The sequence below is a fragment of the Phodopus roborovskii genome, unplaced genomic scaffold (genome assembly GCF_943737965.1).
Source record: "Phodopus roborovskii unplaced genomic scaffold, PHOROB, whole genome shotgun sequence".
NCBI classification, from domain to species: Eukaryota; Metazoa; Chordata; class Mammalia; order Rodentia; family Cricetidae; genus Phodopus; species Phodopus roborovskii.
In genome coordinates, this window is record NW_026126602.1 from 11,219,989 (window position 1) to 11,238,826 (window position 18,838).

The window sequence follows — 18,838 nt, forward strand, 5'->3', positions numbered from 1 at the left end:
TAAGATGGGAGATAGAAAGGGTTTTATGGCTCCATATAATGAATATGTATCATAGTTTTCAAAATAGTTGTTACGTTAGAAGGGCTATGTTCAACTGATGATCTTGGAATGAATTTAATACATTACTGATATTCTTTTTTGCAACAGCCATTTCCTCAGTGATAAATTATTTAGCCACACGACAGTATGTACATTATAAATACTTATCAACACAGAAATATGTCCATCATAAATTATGTTAATACCTCATTTTTACATATTCACCCAATGTAATCATATCACAATGCAAGGTACAGAAATATTTGTGTTTCTTCAGGTGAATAATACTTTTAATTCTTGCCAACTTATATTGATCAAGATGCAAGTAATCTGGGTATAGTGAGAGAGAATACCATGACTGAATAATTATGTGTGAACCTGTTGTAAAAGAGGAGAGAATGTATCTGTCCATCACACACACTGCACACACACAGAGCCCTAGCTGAGATACTTCCTCAATGAAAGCAAAATTTTAAAACTAATTATTGAGTTCTTCAAGGTAACTGTCACACTTCTTACAAACTATGCATTTATGCAAAATTTCACAATGTATACTTAATACTGAGTCATGAAGAAGAGCTGTGTTTTATTGTTGTAGTAAAATAGACTATGCGACACAATATATGATTGAAAACCAGCAACAATCCATACAAGTACAGAGATTAGGTATAGAGTAAGGGACTATAGAGAACAGATAAATCTCATTAGGAAAAGGAAATGTCATAGACAGTTATGGATGGATGAGTGGATTTATAACTGGTAGATCAAGGGGGATTGGGGTGGACAGGGGATCAAAAGGATAATACAATGAGAGATGGCTAAAAGTAGGGGGCATTGAGGAGATAGTATTGAAAGCTAATACAGTAGAGGCTTCCTAAAATATATCCATATGTGCAGGGAGTCTAAATGAAATTGAAAAATAATAGTGGAGACTGAATCCCAAACTAGTAACCTCTTGTGATTAAACAAAGTTTTCCAGTACCAGGATTGGGTTACATCTAAATTTTTGGTAATCTGGAAACAATCCAGGCTGCTGTAGGTTGTTCTCCATAAACTGGCATGAAGTACCCATTGCCATAGATAATACCTATACAACTCATTGAACATGGAGGAGTTGAGCTAGTGACTACATAGAACCTTCACCACTACAATATAGTGTCTTTGGTACAGGACAGTACCAAAAGAAAAAAAACCCACTATGATAGCCACAAACACTATAATTAACAACGGTCCTGCCTATAAGACAATGGCAGCACAAAGCTTGTGAAAGTAACCAATCAATCTGATTTGACTTAAGACCCACTCCATCAAACAGAATCTATACCTGATGCTACTTGGGTAATTAAGAACCTAGGAACAAATAGCCTAGGAACCTAAGCAGAAACAAAATACTACTGTCCTAAAACAGACAGACAAAAGACCTATCAATAAAACTACTCCTAAGAACATTCTTCTTTAGTCATAGATGAGTGCCTTTCTCAGCTGTCATCAGAGAAGCTTCTTTCTGTAGCTGATGGGAACTAATATAGAGACCCACATAGAAATATTATAGAGACAGAGGTCTCAGAACACCTCACACCAAAATTAGCATGATCAAAGCACCTATGAATGTATGGAGACTGAGCCCTTATGCACAGGGCTGCCATTGGTCCTTTGCAGGCATAGTATGGCTTCCAGGTTCATGTTTTTTATGCAATTAATGAGTAAGTAAATTAGTGGGCCTCCATTTTTTTATATCTTATCTTGAAAAATTTTTCCTGTTTGTTTTCTCCAATTCCAGTGTGTAAGTATCTGTTTTATTTACTTTACATTTTATTTATCCATTAGAAATCTGTTTTCTAATAAGAGACAGAAAAGGAGTGGAATTGAGCAAGGGTAGAGGAGGAAGAGGAACTAGATGTAGAGGAAATGAAAACTGTAATCAGGATATATTATATGAGGGAAAGAATGTATTTTTAGTAAAAAGAAAAAAATTTCATCTAAGGGCAAACATAATGAAACATAATATGCTTACATGACCCCTCCCAGCATACTAAACAGGCTTATCATTCAATTAAATATATTTATATTCAATGCTGTTTTATATAATAAGTTGAGTTAATTCTTATATATCTCTATAGGAGGAATGGCATGTTTACTACACATGTGGAAAATGAATTTCTGAGAATATAAATAATAGTAGCTCTTGGTTTTAATTCAACTTAATTAATTTAACCTAAATAACTGATGATCATAGTCAAAATAAAGAGTTCATTTTAATAACTTCAAAGATCACTTTATTCCATATATTTCTCTACATATCATTTATGTTATTTATACTAAGATATGCCAATAATTGAAGGAATCCACATTCCATACCTGCAATGCTTTTGGAAAACAAGGAAAATAGCAAATCACCTCTCTGCAAGAGTACTCTTTAAGGATGTGAACAAAATCTTTCATGTTTTTGAGCAAACTTGCTATGTCATTGACAACATGCTGCTCATATGCAAAAACTTATGTACTTCTTTCAAAATTGTGAACATTTATTGTATGAGTGTATAGTTGATTTAGTTTCTAAAAAAAGATCACATCTGTATATTTTCAAATCAATACCTCAATTATGGGAAAAGTAAAATTATAAAAGTCAGTCTCATAATTAAGCAAAGAGAAAATATTCACCATTAAATAATTAAAATATTAAGTATTATTTCTTAGGTTTATAAGTGTATATTAACATTTCATATACAATTTTATGTTCTTAATCACACACGCATGTTCTTGCACACACACACACACACACACACACACATATTCTCCATCTGCAATTTACAAGTAAATGGCAGTTAACATATTGACAGTATTTGTTACAATTTAAACTAGAAACCTTCATTATGAAAGAGAATCATAAAAATCAAAGACCATTGTAATTCAATGTAATATTCTTTCACATGATTTTTTTTCTATAAAGGAAATTGAAGTTTGGAAGCCTAAGTTACCTTGTTTATATTTATATTATTGTAGAGATGTATATTGATGATAGTTGGACAACAACATACAGAAGTTTAATTTTACCCTACTGTATATTTAATATGATTTAAAAGAAAAATGTTCTGTTATGCTTATATTACAAAAGAATTAAAAAATAATGAACACAAACAAAAGGATAAGAGGGGAAAATTAGTGCTGTAAAGTCTTTGTCAGTATTGGATCTCAGAAATAAAAATTGTGCTGCATTAAACAAACACTACTGCTCCAAAAAAATAAGTAATAACAAAATTATTTCCAATGATATTTTACTATACTCATAATTAAATGCCTTATTCACCCTTCAACAGAGAAGCTTCTTCCTGTAACAGATGGGAACAAATACAGAGACTCACAGCCAGACATTACACAGAGAGACCTTGAAACACACAGCTCTATGTGAGATTTCTTCATCAAATCCTTCTCTTCAGTGCTCAGAGAACCCCTCAGAAAAGGAGGCAGAAAGAGTCATAGAGACAGAGGGAATAGTGAACACCAAGAGAATAAGGCCCTCAAATCAATTCAGCTAAGTTCTTATGAACTCACAGCGACAGAATCAGCAAGCACAGGATCTTCACACATCTGCATCAGGTCATCAGCATATATGCAGTAGCTTACTGTTTAGTACTGTTACAAGACTCCCAAATGCTTAAATGAGGGGGGTCACTGATTCTTGGGCCTTCTCTTGGCATTTTAAACTTCTGTTGGCTTATCATTTCAAACTTTGGTATGATGCTTTTTATTTTATGTTTTATTTTGTTATTTTTTTAAGAGATCAAACTAGAAAGGAATCCATATGTGGCATCCTGTCTTCAATAATGCCATCATTAGTTCTCATCTCCCTATGGCATAGGGCATATTCAAATGTACAGTTCTTTTATCTATTTAAATTCAGACTAAACTGTTCATTTACTTGGCACTAAGAATGGCTAATGCATGTGACATTTGTGACAATTACAGTTAAGCTAAATTAGATTTGGTTAGATTTTCTGTGGCTCTTGAATGTAGGTTCTAGAAGGATCAACTGTATAAGAAGACTTTTATGTCCTCTGTGATGGCCATAGTATATGAGTACAAGTCATATGTCTTAACCATGGAGGATAAAATTCTATGTGAGGTAAGTTGTCCACAATGAGAGAGTAAAATCTTTCCCAGAGTTGATCATCTAATTATGATTCAGGATCTACCTGTTATGTTGAATTATCAACTCACAAAAGTAACCAAATATGAAGCTATTGTGAAACTTACTTGCTTTTGGAAGAGATTATTTTTGACAAACTAATTGCAATGGACATCCTGTACTGTATCAAGACTCCTTATTTATGGACTTTTTGTAGTTCAAGTTCACTGGTATATTAGGCACAAGACCTGGGAATCCCACCAATAAGTGTGAAAACATACAACACCAACAAAGCTTCTATTGGAAAGTAGGCATAGAAGTCCAGGTGTGAAATTTTAGAACTGCAGAAGATATAGGCCTGAGAATAAGACTCTGAAGATCGATCTGGATTATTTTCAAGCTCTTCTTCTACAGAGGAGGGCAGTGGGATTTGGTATAGAAGTTTAGCAATAATATGCACAGGTAAAATTGGATTTAAGCATGCCTCCTACTTTTAAGAGTCAAATAAAAAAAAATGAAGAGAACCTTCTAGTGTTAGTGCAATATTACTGATAAAAATTATATTTACTTTTCATATATTTTTTCTATCTGATCTATAAATCAACCATTTTTGAAAGAATTCTAAAAAAATGCAGTAGATAAAAGCAAATGAGGAATGGAGACAGCTAGTTTATTGTCTTGTAGTTCTGATCTCTCTTATTTTTCTGCACAAACAATGGTGGTTTTTTTTGTAATGTGATTCCATGAAGTGTTCTGTACAGAAGTAAAAGGGATAAGAAGGTTGATGTTCAGATATTCCTGCAGAACAGTGGGAGGCAATATTCAGCAGTATGGATTTAGTTTTATAAATGAAAAGAGCAATATTACTAGTATTTATATTATTAATCTTTGTGATCAAATTTATGAGAGGTGCATGTATTCATATGTGTAACCATGACTGTACATGTTCCATGGGACCTGTGTGAAGGTCAAAGGGTGACATCAGGTGTCCATGAATTTCATATCACATGTTTAAAACAGGATCTTTTGTGCTTCTCTCCTATGTATAACAGGCTAACTGGCCAGCCTGCTTTTGAAGATTCTTCTGTCTTTGCATCTCATCTTCCCTTAGGAACACTAAGAGTAGAGACATGTACTACAATTTTTGAGTTTCTGTGTATTCTAAGGATTCAAACTCAGGTTCTCACACTTATGGGAAGTGATTTATGTGTTGAGCCAACTCCTCGCCATCCCACAAAAAAACATTTGTTCTGATTTATTCATGCCACTAGGGGAAACATGGAGGGAGTAGGCCATGCAGTGACAGGCAGATGCACTCACCGCAATGAGCTTCATCAGATCTATCAGAGCAGTCAGGCTTGTAGTCACAAACAAGGTGGGATGCAATGCACTTCTTGTCTTGGCACAGAAAATCTGTGACTTCTGAGCAAGTCTCAGTGGTTTCTTCAACTATGGAAAACAAAAACAGCATTGTCTCATTATTGTCATTGCATTTCAAGACAGTTGCTACATAGATTTCCCATTATAAAGTTAGTGATTTTTGATAACTGCCTAATGTTGACTTCTGGACAGCCACCTATCTTTCCTTTTACCTCCAGTTACTCATCCCATCACACAACACCTGCATTTTCATTACATAAATGTGCTTATGACAGTCTACACAGGTAGTCAATGCATATAAACCACTTTTACCATCCACCTTGCACCTACCACACTGCCTATACCAATCCTTTTATACCGCTTTGTGACTGGCTGTTATTAACCAAGGCAGTCTGCATGATAATAGGTTTTGAACTATACATGGGAGCCTGGTGGGCTCAGCAGTGGGTACAGAACAAAAACTCACTCCTTTTCTCTTGGAACTACCAATAAACAATAGTTCATAAGAAAGAGGTATGGTGTATATTTCAGTTTTTAAAAGGCTGATCATTTTAATTTAAATAGACTAAAAATCTGGTTTATGTATCAAATATCCATTGGTGTTGTTGGATCAGTCTTATTTTTATAGAACCTTTCTCCTAAGCTCTGCAGTTAAATGAAGCCCTCTGCTGAAAGGTCCCACAGTATATGACATCTACTCATTATGTTCTTGTTCCTTTGTATATGTTATCTCCACTACTAGTCCAGAGTTTTCCTTTGAGGGTCCTGGATAGTGTGCTTCTGAAGCAAAATCTCAAAGAAACAGCTTTTTTTGTTCACTTGTCTTGGTTATCTTTCTCCTGGCCCTTACACTCTTGATTTCATCTCGTGTAAGAGCAGTTTGATTCCTATATTAATTATTTACACTTCCATAAGCAATATTCATAGTTCTTTCTCTACACTATGAGATCTGGTGAGACATAAAGTTTCATTCTAGTCCACTGGGCCTAATGCATCTTTTAGTATATAATTGGTGGTAAATAAGTACAGGTTATCATAACTGAACTCATAGGGCTTCCATTAAAGGGGAGTTAATAGATGTTCATACAATCTTTGAAGATTTTATATTTTTAAAATTCTATGGTAATAGATACATAGACAAATGATATTTCTGATATTTCACAGATTAATAGTAGATTAAAGGTCTAAAAAAGTTTATAAAACCACCTTCAAAAACTAAACATAGAAACGTCAATATTATATAGACCAGTGGTTCTCAACCTCCCTAATACTGTGACCCTTTGATACAGTCCCTCATGCAGTGGTGATTCTCAATCAAAAATTATTTTGTTACTACTTCTAACAGTAATTTTGGCACTGTTATTAGTAGTACTGTAAATATCTGATATGCAGGACACCTGATATGTGACCCCTGTGAAAGAACGATGCCCAAATTCCCAAATATTGTTTATAAATGTTTGTTTTCATTTAAATGGACTTGGTTATAAATGGTTAATGATCATAGCTAATTCTTTTTAAAGGTAAAAAGGGAATTATGGTATAAATATGAATACTTTGTTTTGGAATGGATTTTCATTTATTGATACAATTTAAGGTCAATGTTGTTATATGTATATTTCTCTTCCTGTTTATGTATTATGTTTATATAGCTCATTTAAAAATGTAATATATAATTTAGTACAGATTTTACATAGTTACCTATAATAGTCAAAACTTATAGCTAGGTGAGTTAGGTTTTCTAGATATATAGAGATGTATTTGAGATAGATAGGAATTCTTCAAACCTTTCAAAGAACTACAGAATATGGCATTTAAAATGGCTTAGGGTTTTTCTTGACAGTGAGACATAAATGCTCCTGGCAACATCACCTGCGTCAAAAAGGAAGATGGACATTAAAGAAACACGTTATGGAGTTTGCCTCCAATATGGCAAGACTAGCCATTTGGACAAGATACTGCTCTTGTCTGGACTGTTTGACTTTGTGATGTATAAACTGGACATGCAGGGCCCACAGAAAAGTGACTGCTGATTCAAGATGGACATTGCTACAGAGATCCTGCTTCATGGAAGAGTCTGCCAGACAGTCTGCAGGATACAGAGAAAAATGACTGACAAACTGCCAATACAAGAAGACAGTTTAAAGTTTCCTGCTTTGCTAAAGAGTCTGCCAGACACACTATGGCCTATGGGCTGAAGATGGAAGATTACAAAAGAACTTCAGGTGACCAGGCAGTGAGTTGTCTCTGTCATTTCTAGAGTTTATATATTATCCTTCTGTGGTCTTTGAAGGAGTTGAAGACAGATAGTTATGGTTATAGTTTTCATTAGTTAGGATTAAAGATAAGTTACTTAGAGTTTAAACACACAAAGATAGAATAGATGATGGAATATTTTCTTCAAATCTTGCTAAATGTTAATGGGCTAAATATTGTTAAGTATGATTCTTGATAACTGTTGTATAATATATTTTGCTATATTAAGGTTAAAACCCTTCTTTTTATTTAGACATAAAAGAGGAGATGATGGGAGATGTCATCCTGTATATGTTTCTCATTCTGGTTAATAAATAAAGACTGTTGGCCAATAGGAAAGGAAGATAGGAGGGACTAGGAGACAAGGAGGAAAGAGGAAGTAGGAAGGAGGAGTCAAGATGGAGAGTCTGGAGAGAGCTGGATGCCATCTGCCTCCCCGGTAAGAGAAGGCCATGTGAAAATACATAGATCAGCAGAAATGGGTTAATAATTAAAGGCAGAGCTAGCCAATAAGAAACAAGTAACTGGGCAATCAGTATTGTATCAAATACAGAGTCTCTGTGTATTATTTGGGGCTTGCGCGAGTCTCTGTGTATTATTTGGGGCTTGCGCAGGGGCAGGACAAGACCAGTAGGAAAAAAGCATACTTGTTACACATGGCCAAAGGAGATGCAACTCACAGGTTGAGAACTGATGGCATGGATGATTATAGGGTGATATGACTGAGGTTTGGTTAATTTACTTAAAATTAAGTTGTATTTCTATGCGTGAATAAAACAAAAACAAACAAAAACAATTTTTGTAGACTCCACTTTTGTGTATTTCTGTTATCTTTGAGCTTTTATGTTGCATAGCTAACAGCTGTATAACTTCCACAAACAACTACCAATGAATTAAGATGGTTCAAAGATGAAGGAGGAAAGGAGAGGGAGTCTTAGACTGTAGTCAACAGATCAACTATGGGCTAAAAGGTCATGTTAACAGAGTACTATAGAAAACTTGCAAATTACCCTAATTAACTCTAGTGAGAATTTGTAGCAAACCTAACATAGCATATAAATGCTCTTCAGTATGCAAGTCAATGGAGTTGGAGTTATTTTATTTTTTTCCTTGCCATAGGATATGAATCTATATAATTACTCCATGGGGGAAATGTGTTTTGACTTTGTACTGTAAATTAATGCTCTTTTTTTTTTTAAATAAAAATACAGCAAATGCACTAAATCTTTAAATAAGGCATATTTTCTTCTGCAATATATAACTACAAAGATATTAAGTCAGTATTCTGAAGTTCAGTGATTGAAATTGTGTCTAGGATTTCTGTGAAACAGCATGTACACTAAGAACAAGTAATTTTAAAATGGAGCCTTCAAAATCCCAAGCAAAGTTTCTTTTAAGGTAATGACACAGTAAATGGAAAATCTAGATTATTTAGTAAGGAAATACCTTGTACATATATAGTCATAATACATATCTTTAATCAACAAAAATGATAAGAAAAATAACTATTGATATGGGAGAGAGACATGTGAAATGAAAGATACTCTTGCATATTCTATAGTTGATAATACCAGAAATGGAAGATCATTATTGCTTAGAATAAAGTTTAAAATCATCTGAGTAGCTGCACAGAGTAGCAGCACATGGACTTTAAATAAGACAATACTTAGCATAAATCCTAAAATGAAATTAGACTATTTAAATTGGAAATTTGGAAATGTGTATTGAAATATACAAGTACATTTCTGAAGTACACAAGTTCCAGGAACGAATCATAAATATTCTATAAGTATATGAGGAACTACTTTAGGAATAAAATTATAACACATGAGTTCTTTGTAAGGTAAGTTCTCTTTGTACAAACTTGACTAATACTCTAAGCAAACACAAGAGGAATGAGTTCTTAGCTTCAAGGCTATTACTCAAATTGTGCTAGTATATATACCAACAATATGTGCAGGTACAAAGTCCCCCCCCCCCACTTCACCACCATTATCTCTACCACATCACCAGCTCAATTTGTACACATCAGATGTACAGTTTTTTGGTTTTGGTTTGTTTTTGTTTTTGAGGATGAGGATAGGCAAAGCCTTTGGTGTGGACAATAGAGATTGGATAATGATCCATGATTTGAGAAATCAGAGATCCTGAGTCTAGAGCAGGGAACATGACCTCTTGGTCATGCTCTCTAGCTCATAGGCCTCTTTGTCATATAAGAAATGTCTATAGCTCATGAAAGGCATAATTTATTAAAGGTATGTCCCAAATATAGCCTATGAGTTTCATGTGGCTGAGGATAGCTATAACTGGAGCTCAGCAAATAAATTGCAAGCTTAAAGAAATATGAGAACTATGACAAATCTATCTTGATAATATGGTTTTCAAGGATAAAATTTGTAGATAACAACTTTGTTAATATATAAAACTAAATCTTAGGCTAAATCTTAGTTAAACTCATAATAGACAATTGTGTCAGTTAGACTTTTTGTCACATTGACAGAGACATGAGAGAAACAAGACGAGGAAGGAAAAGTTTCTTTGGGTCCAAGGCTTCAGAGGTTTTGGTTTATCATCAGCTGACTTAATTGACTATGGCCTGACACAGAGCAGAAATATAATGACAGAGCAGAATTGCTCACTGGAAAGCAGCCAGGAAACACAAAGAAACACAGAAAGGGTCACACAGAAGACATCTATCTCCAGGATATTCAAACCAGGTCTCTTCTGGAGAATGCTGTCATATCATGCATCTGTGAAGACTTCTTTGAATAAGTCAGAGTTCTCAGGATCCCATCATTTCTCAATGATGGGATCTACACAAAGGGAGAACACATCTACAAAATACAAGCCTTTGGGGAAGAACTTCCTGCATACACTGTAACAACTCATCAAATGAATGCCAATAGTATTATTCCACCTTGAATTAACTTTTGCACCAACCACATTCCCTCAATTGGCAACAGGTATATAATAGAAATTCAATGAAGAAATGTCCCATAAGACCCTGTGGTTTGGGCTCTTATGCACTCTTCTTTCATAGATTTATTAGTTATTTCAGTTTATTATCTATATTATCAGAATCTTTAAAATAAAGGTGCCAAAAATGTTTTCTTGTGTAGACTCTATATTCATTACTATGAATGATTGTCCTTCCATATTAGTCTTGCTTGAGAAGTGAGAAAGGACTATGTCAATAATCAACAATGTGTAATGAAATAAAAACAATTTTATATCAATGAAATAGATAGCTTTTCTAAAAACATAAAATCCTAGGATCCCTCAGACTTTTTTATTTTTTACACTATGGGGCTTTACAAATGCTGAGCAATCTGTTCCTGAACTTTTAATTAGTATTGTTTGAATATTATTTTTGTAGTGATGTCACTTCAGGATAACAGTAGAAAATTTTTAACTGACTTGCAAATTTCAGTGTCAAACCATGATCAATTTATAGTTTTCCCTGCATAAAAATGGTACAAACTCATATAATTGAACAATATTATTATTTTTGACCCTTTCAATGAACTTTCTTATATTTGGAGTATGAAAATATTTTACCCAAAAGAATCATTTTATATAGTATCAGACCCTTAAATGTTAATAGTTTACGGAGGAATGAGTTTTAAAAGTGGGACACTGACATATATTATGTTATATTTTAACTTTAAAATTATTAACAAATGCATTATAAACAAAAAGAAAATTTTAAAAAAGATTAATTAAATATTCAAACCTGTTGAGTATAATCTACCCAAATTTGATGACTTAATTACTCTTCTTGAATTTTAGCCTCATCTGACAAAAAAAAATGTATATTTTATAATTCATATGTGAATCAAATAGGTAAATGGCCACCAAATGACCTAAAGAATAGACAAATTTCAGTATTGATAAATGTTTTATCACTGCTATTTTTCTACATTTCTTCTGAATTTTTATTCCTTCCTTTTACTTCCCTTTAGTCTTTATATGTAAAAAAATGACTTCCTGTTCCTGTATGATTTAACTAAGATATAAACACAGATTTGACAAAACAACCCAAAACTTTAAAAAAGAGAAAGAAAAACAACAACAAAAACAAAAACAAAAAACAAAAAACAAACAAACAAAAATAAACTGCTGAATGTCCTGATCCTTTTACCTAAATCATTGGTTAGAAAAATTGCCAGAAGGAAACATTGTAAAACACTCTTTACTTTTTGGATTTTAAAATATTTAGTATCATATATTACTTTTCAATAATAGTAATCAGACTCATAGTGATGACTTCAGATAATGGCATCACTATACTTGGTGAATGTTCATCATGACAGAAAGTACTGATTGTAGGAATGTCAACATCAGCAAGTTGAAGAAAGAGATGTGTTCCATAGCAAGCAATATTGTTACTAATGTGATTATGGTGAAACAAGACTTGTTAAGTATGGAGTACTTTCCTAGAAATAAGCCTTCTGCCTTCCCTGGGTGCCAGAGACTCAGGGAAATGGCAGGTTTCTGAATGCCAAGGCCCTGGTTCCAGTTGAGGACTTCAATTGTTCTGAAGAGGGAAAATCTTTTCCCTCTGTCACATAGTCCCCTGCTTATTGGAAAGCCACATGTGGTGATCAGAGAAATCTGAACTAATTCAAACTTCATTCCAATGTGTTTGTAATTTTTAATATATAAGAGATAACTTTCAGTTTCTGATTCTACTCCCCAAAATATATGCAAGCTTAAAATAATTTACATAAAGATGATCTAGAGATGCATTAGCAAGATTCAAAAAGAAATTATTTTGGGATAAAATTACTAATTTCTTAATACTTCCATTATTTTTCCATTTTAATCATTCAAATTACATATTAATCTTACTATAGATTAAAAGAAATGTTTTAATACTTTGGATGATGCTTTTATTTAAAGCAATTAAAAGCATGAGAGCATCATCTAGCCAGATGAATTCCTGTGTGTGTCAGATAATCAGGATAATCACCTAATTCCACGTTTGAGTTTCTACAAGAGTGGGACAATTAAGAGAATTCTAATTAACCACAGAGAAATCAGCAACGAAAATAAATCCAGGATGTTCCCCTGAGCAGAAAACAATGGATTGAGAGAGAAACATGTAGAGGATGCAGCTAGGGAAGCAAAATGCAACAGGGCTTTATAAGGGAAAGAAAAATTAAAGAAATACAAGGCATAAACTCTCAAAAGACTGAATGAGGTTATCAGACCTCAAAATAAATGTGACACATCCTCTCTCATACATAGCTCCTAGTGCCAAATCTTTGCTTTGTTGTTTTCACTTGTGGAATCTAGGAAATTATAAATGCACTGGGGGTATATATTTAGGGATGGGGATTGCAGAACATAGAAGGAAATGGAAGACATGACCTGGAGTCCTGGAGGAAGAAATATTCAGCCATGTAGGAGAATGATGGGGGTGGGAAAATGAGGCAAGGGAAGGTCAACCAGAAAGAAGTGTGCATGAAACTCTCACTTAGGAACCTGAGGTCTTGAAATTCCAGTAATTCATATAAAAAGAGGGTAGAGTAGTACAAATGTGAAATGGAAGAATATCAAGATGGGGGACATCCTGGGTGCTGATGGTTTAAGCCAAGGATGGAAGCAGAAGAGTTGAGGAATGAAAGAATAAAGAGTGAATTAAATGATTCTAAGGTCATATGAAGAAGCTTATGAAACCCACTTCTTTGTAAGATTATTTAAAATATATATTCTTAAAAGCAAATTTTGAACAGAATTACCATGCCTGGGTGAACAATGATTTTCCCAGAAACCTGGAATGTTAAATGAAAATCTTAGTGACAAGTATAGGTTATGATTACTGCTCTATGAGTTGGGAAGGCTCCAGATGCATTAGAAACAACGCAGGCTATTGTAACTGCTCTTCGTTGCCAACTATAAATAGCTGGTAAGATCCTATTGCTAAAGACACCATATATATTGGTTTTTGTAGACAGAGGAATAAATCTTCAACTGATAGATGGTTTTCATTTTTCTAGTAGGTGCTTTGTGGATTACTCAAAATGGAAAGGGAAGACATCTTTGGTCTTACCTACTGCTGGACCACACTTGCTACATTACTAATTTGTTGGACAGGATGGACTCGCTGCTGCAAGTGACAGAACTGTTTATGGGGCTAATATCTGTGCCATCTTTCAAAGTCTTACACTGTAGGTCTCAGTAACCTCAGCATGGGAATTTTTTTCCCGTTTTCCTTCTTTGACTTCTCTTTGATACATCCACATACCTGCATCAGCCCTCTTGTATCTGGGGCCTTTGGTATGCAAAAGATTGCTGGAAACAAAGTGCTGATGCACTGCAATGGGCTGTAGGTAATTAACTGCATGACAATAATACTTAATATGCTTCTAGGGTGAAGCAGATCCCATGAGAAGGCTATAAATCATGCAGCTGTGTTTGCAGATGGAGATTATTAGGTTAAACTGTGGACACTAGGTTAGGACTAAGATGCAGGGTGACCAGTATCCTCTCAGATGAGGGAAGAAATGTCAAGAAATGTACAAGGAGATAGATAATGTGGGAAGTGCATAAAGATAGGCAACAGTAAGCTGTTGAAAGAGATCTCAAGAAGATACAAATTTGCTGATATCTTAGGCTGTTGGCCAATTGAAATGAAAAATTACAATGCTACAGTTTAAGCTAACTAGAGTTTGTGTTTATTTTGTTTTTATTATGGCAGCCATAGTAAACTAATACCAACATTTAAACATTGAGATATGTATCTTAGTTAGCTGTCATAGTTGCTGCTATCACGAAAAAAAAAAATAACCAAAAGTAACTTAGGAGGGGACAGATTTATTGGTCTATAATGGAGGGAAGCCAGGACAAGAACTTGGAGCAGGAACCTGGAGGCAAGAATAGAAGCAGAGGCTATAAAGAATCAGTGATTCTTTACTCATGGCTTACTACTCATGGCTTGCTGATGTGCATACTAAGAAGCAAACTTACTTACATATCACTTAGGACCACCCATCCATGAGTACTCAAATGCAAAAAGGCCAGTAGTATCACAGAAATGTCTGGTCTTAAAGGATGAATTATCAAATCTCATTAAAAAAAATAGCCCAAGAATAGAAGTTATTTAACCTCAGTGTTGATCATAGAGGGATATAATAAACAATGTTTTATTTTATCTATGCATTAGAAAATTATCTTGCTATAAAGTTAACAAACATCACTGTTTGTGATGATTGAAGGAAATAAATAACTTTTAAAATAAAAAAAAAGATCTTTCTAGAAGTGGCTGAACTATAAGTAAGCTAAGCGTTTGGAACTGTAGAGTCTATGGAGAAGAAATCAGGAGGCAACCTCCATAGACAACAGATAGAAACAGAGCAGATTAGAAATTGTCTTTGTTAGACAACATGTTTGGCTCATGCTCTTGATCCACAAATTCAGTTTGGAAAATATCCACATCTGTACTGAATATCTTTAGGATTTGCTCTCATGTCATAATTTCCTAAACAATACAGTTTAACAGTGTTTACATAGCATTTGCAATGCATTAAGTACATGTAATCTAAAGACACTTTACAGTATATGGAAGACATCTACAGGCAGTGGGAGCACAGCATGCCAACTTGAATGAAGGGCTTGAGCATTGGGAGGCAGAGGCAGGCTGATCTCTGTGATTTCAAGGCCGGCCTGGTTTACAGAGTGAATTCCAGAACAAACAAAAATTAGAGTTGAAGCATCGATCTTTATAGAGGATAGAGATCGTAGTGGAATTCATACATAAAATAATATGAGTTCCATTGTGAAATATTAAATTGATAGTATTAGAATTAATAAAATGATCCTGAATCTTTTACTACAGGTTATTTAAAATTAAAAGTGTGGTTTTTTTTTCCTTGAAAGCAGGTATTCAACTTGATGAGTCAATAATAGTTAATGAAGTACTTAGCTGCTAGTGTGTAGTATGTACCATTGAAAAGACAAAGTGATCACTAACAAAATCTTGTGTTAGGATCAGATGCATTAAAGACAGTCATGTTAGAAGTAAAGTGTGCTGCTTCAGGAGAAAAGACCCCTTTCATCCTCAGTGTATCCTAGAATTATAGGAGTGCCTAATCATGATTAATTAGAGATTATATGCTCTGTGGTCATGAAGAAACTATAAAACATACTCATAATGAAGTGCATGCTGCTCACCAGTGCAGACTCTGTCAATTCTAAAGGGGGGGGTGTTATATGTCCCTTGTTGTCAATGATTTTACTTTCATTGATATGTGGTGGATATAGATCATTCTGTTTAGAATTGAGATGTTTTTCCCCTATATATAGTTGCTTATATTTCAGTTTTATATTAAAAAATTCTGTTTCCTTACAAAAAGAAACCACACAGGAATCCTTTTCAAAAAACAGAAAAAATTTAAAAATGAAAGTAAAAAAAACAGAGTAAAACAAAACAAAATATGTAAAGCCAGGCAATGGTGGCACATGCCTTTAATCCCAGCACTTGGGAGGTAGAGGCAGGCAGAACTTTGTGAATTCAAGGCCAGCCTGGTCTACAGAGCTAGTCCTAGGACAGGTTCCAAAGCAATATAGAGAAACCCTGTCTCAAAAACAATAACAATAACAACAACAAAAAAGCCATGTAAAGATGAAAAATATACAGAGAGTCTGGATACTGTATGTTATTGTTCTGTCTTTGAATTGTTTGAGTGCTGAGGAAGGAGCAACAGCTGCTAACAGACATTTGATTGCAATTGCTGCCATTAATCTGACTTACATATTTTGAAAATGCCTTGACTTTAAAATTTAAGTCTAAGGACATGTTACTTTGGAAAAGTGATTCTGTTTTTGTTTCCACAGAAGATGAAAAAAGCTGTGGATTTCTTCCAGAAAGATATAGTTGATCAAGCAAGACTCCCTGAAGCAGTGGCACAGGTGATCCAACATCCAAAACAGCTGAGATGATGCAGCTTCAGACTACTACAGTCAGGATTGGACCAGTGTTTTGGATTTTTTCAGGATTCCCATGGGATTGACAGTGCCCCCAAACATCAGGATTTATGATTTGCCAGTTAGATGATGTTTGTAATCTCTGTGGCATATTGGCCATTCATGGTGTTGGTGACTGGGTTGAATAGGGCACCACCTCCATCTACAGAGGAGATGTCAGAGGGTTTGGAGTCTGAATTGGTAAGTCTATATTTGAAAATACCATAGGTGAAAAAAATACCATAGGTGAAAAAAATACTATAGGAAACATCTTGATGCTCCAACAAAAAAGATGCAGCTTTCATGCCTTGCTTTCTGTCATCAATATAGTGGAGTTCCAGCAGACATGTTTACTGTTAGCTAATTCCAGTTAACTACTGTGAGGGTTTCTCAGACCCAAGAGAGCTCTGTCTGAATGTATAACTATGAGGAAAACATGTTTGAAACAGTATGTCCAGCACTTGAACACTGTTCAGTCATCTTTCTGTATTCAAATGATAAAGCAAAAACATCTGCTTCAGAAAGTGGCCACACAACAGATGGGCAGGATAATGTGACCCAAAGAGAAAAGATACACCTAAAGAACACAGTTTAATTCATGCTTTTATTAATATCATCCTGAAGCTGGATTGCATTTCTGATCTTGGGTTTCATGAGATTCCCTGTGTCCTTAAATAAATTCCTTGTACTTAATGTTATTGATAATTAGAGTAGACCTAATTAAAATCAAGATTCCATCAATTATTGTGAGAATGCAGGATGACTTCAAACCTAAGATTAAGCTAGTGGAAAGAAGTATAAACCACACTTAGTTTTTGTTTGTTGGTTTGTTTTGTTTTTGTTTGTTTTTGTTTTTTTCCCCTTGAGCTTCTCTTTGACCTTTTAATGAACAATCCAAAACACTTCATTCTTCAGCTCTTTGAGGCAATTCTCAAGGCAATTTATGTGATTCTTTTGGTTCAACTCCCCTGTAAGACACCATTCTGTATTCAACTTCAATAAATGAGAGCACATACGCACTAGTGTTAGTCAGCTTTTGGCACCCATTTATTGTTCAGTATACAGTATCAATAGTTTCCTTTGTTGGCTTCATTGATAGCTATAGAGTACATGTTTTATAAAACAATGAAGCTCATATCCAACAAACCAATAATAAATGGGGTCAGTTTAACAGAGCTCAGAATTTGTGTTGACTTCAGCATTATTCAGTCTCACAATGATGTGAGTAGTTCTAAGGCACAGCCTTGAAAGCCAAGCACTAAAGCCACATGACTAAGCTCTCACAAAGAAACCCAGACTGGTCAGTTCATGCCTTACTTGAATCCTTTGTTCTCTTGCTCCACATGCCAACTATTTAATTGCAAGATTCACTCCCCAGTCCTTTCTTAGTGTGTGTGTGTGTGTGTGTGTGTGTGTTATGTATTAGCACAGGTATACATGTGTGCCACACATGTGTGGAGGTCAGAGGTCAGCCTCTGTAGGTCTGCCTTGCTTTTCCACTTTGTTTGAGATAGGATCATATTGTTGTCATACAACACAGGAAGCTAGTCTGTAAGCTCAGGAGATTCTTCTGTGTCTGCTGGGATAACAGATGTTTGAGCTGCACTATAGTAGCAGATTTTTGTAGGTTCTGGGGATCTAAAGTTGGGTATTTAAGTGCTTTAATCAACTGAGCCAATCTCTCTAGTACTGTCTCCCTAGACTTTGGGAGACTGCAAGCTCATAGTCTATAATTCTGCAGCCTTAAACCATTTTTGTATTGCCTCTCACAAAATTGGTTTTTCCCACCCACCTTGCTTTTTAGAGTAAGGTATTTACTTGAGTTCTTCTATGCGTTGGTCATTTTAGTACTTTAATCATCTTCATAATTTGAATGATGGTTTAACAGTTATGTTGCATGACTTTATTTCTTTTGATTAGAGCAGTTTGTCCCAAACTAATATTCCCATAAGCCTCATTCTCATTAAAACAAATAAGTTATTTGCTATTGTAAAGATGCTATGTGTGTATATATATTCTTCAAAATGCAATAGTAATGAAAAATAGCAAAAGAAAATGTGAATAGTAGATATG

The 18,838-nt window shown here is 34.5% G+C and overlaps 1 protein-coding gene across 1 annotated transcript in view; it reads right to left on the minus strand.

The window, feature by feature from the left end:
• The window catches only part of Malrd1 (MAM and LDL receptor class A domain containing 1), a 602,535-nt gene that overhangs the window by 197,548 nt on the left and 386,149 nt on the right, over positions 1 to 18,838 (minus strand). The window contains exon 29 of the mRNA XM_051205714.1: positions 5,486 to 5,614. Within this exon, the coding sequence (XP_051061671.1) occupies positions 5,486 to 5,614 (129 nt within the window). The remainder of the gene's footprint in view (positions 1 to 5,485; positions 5,615 to 18,838) is intronic.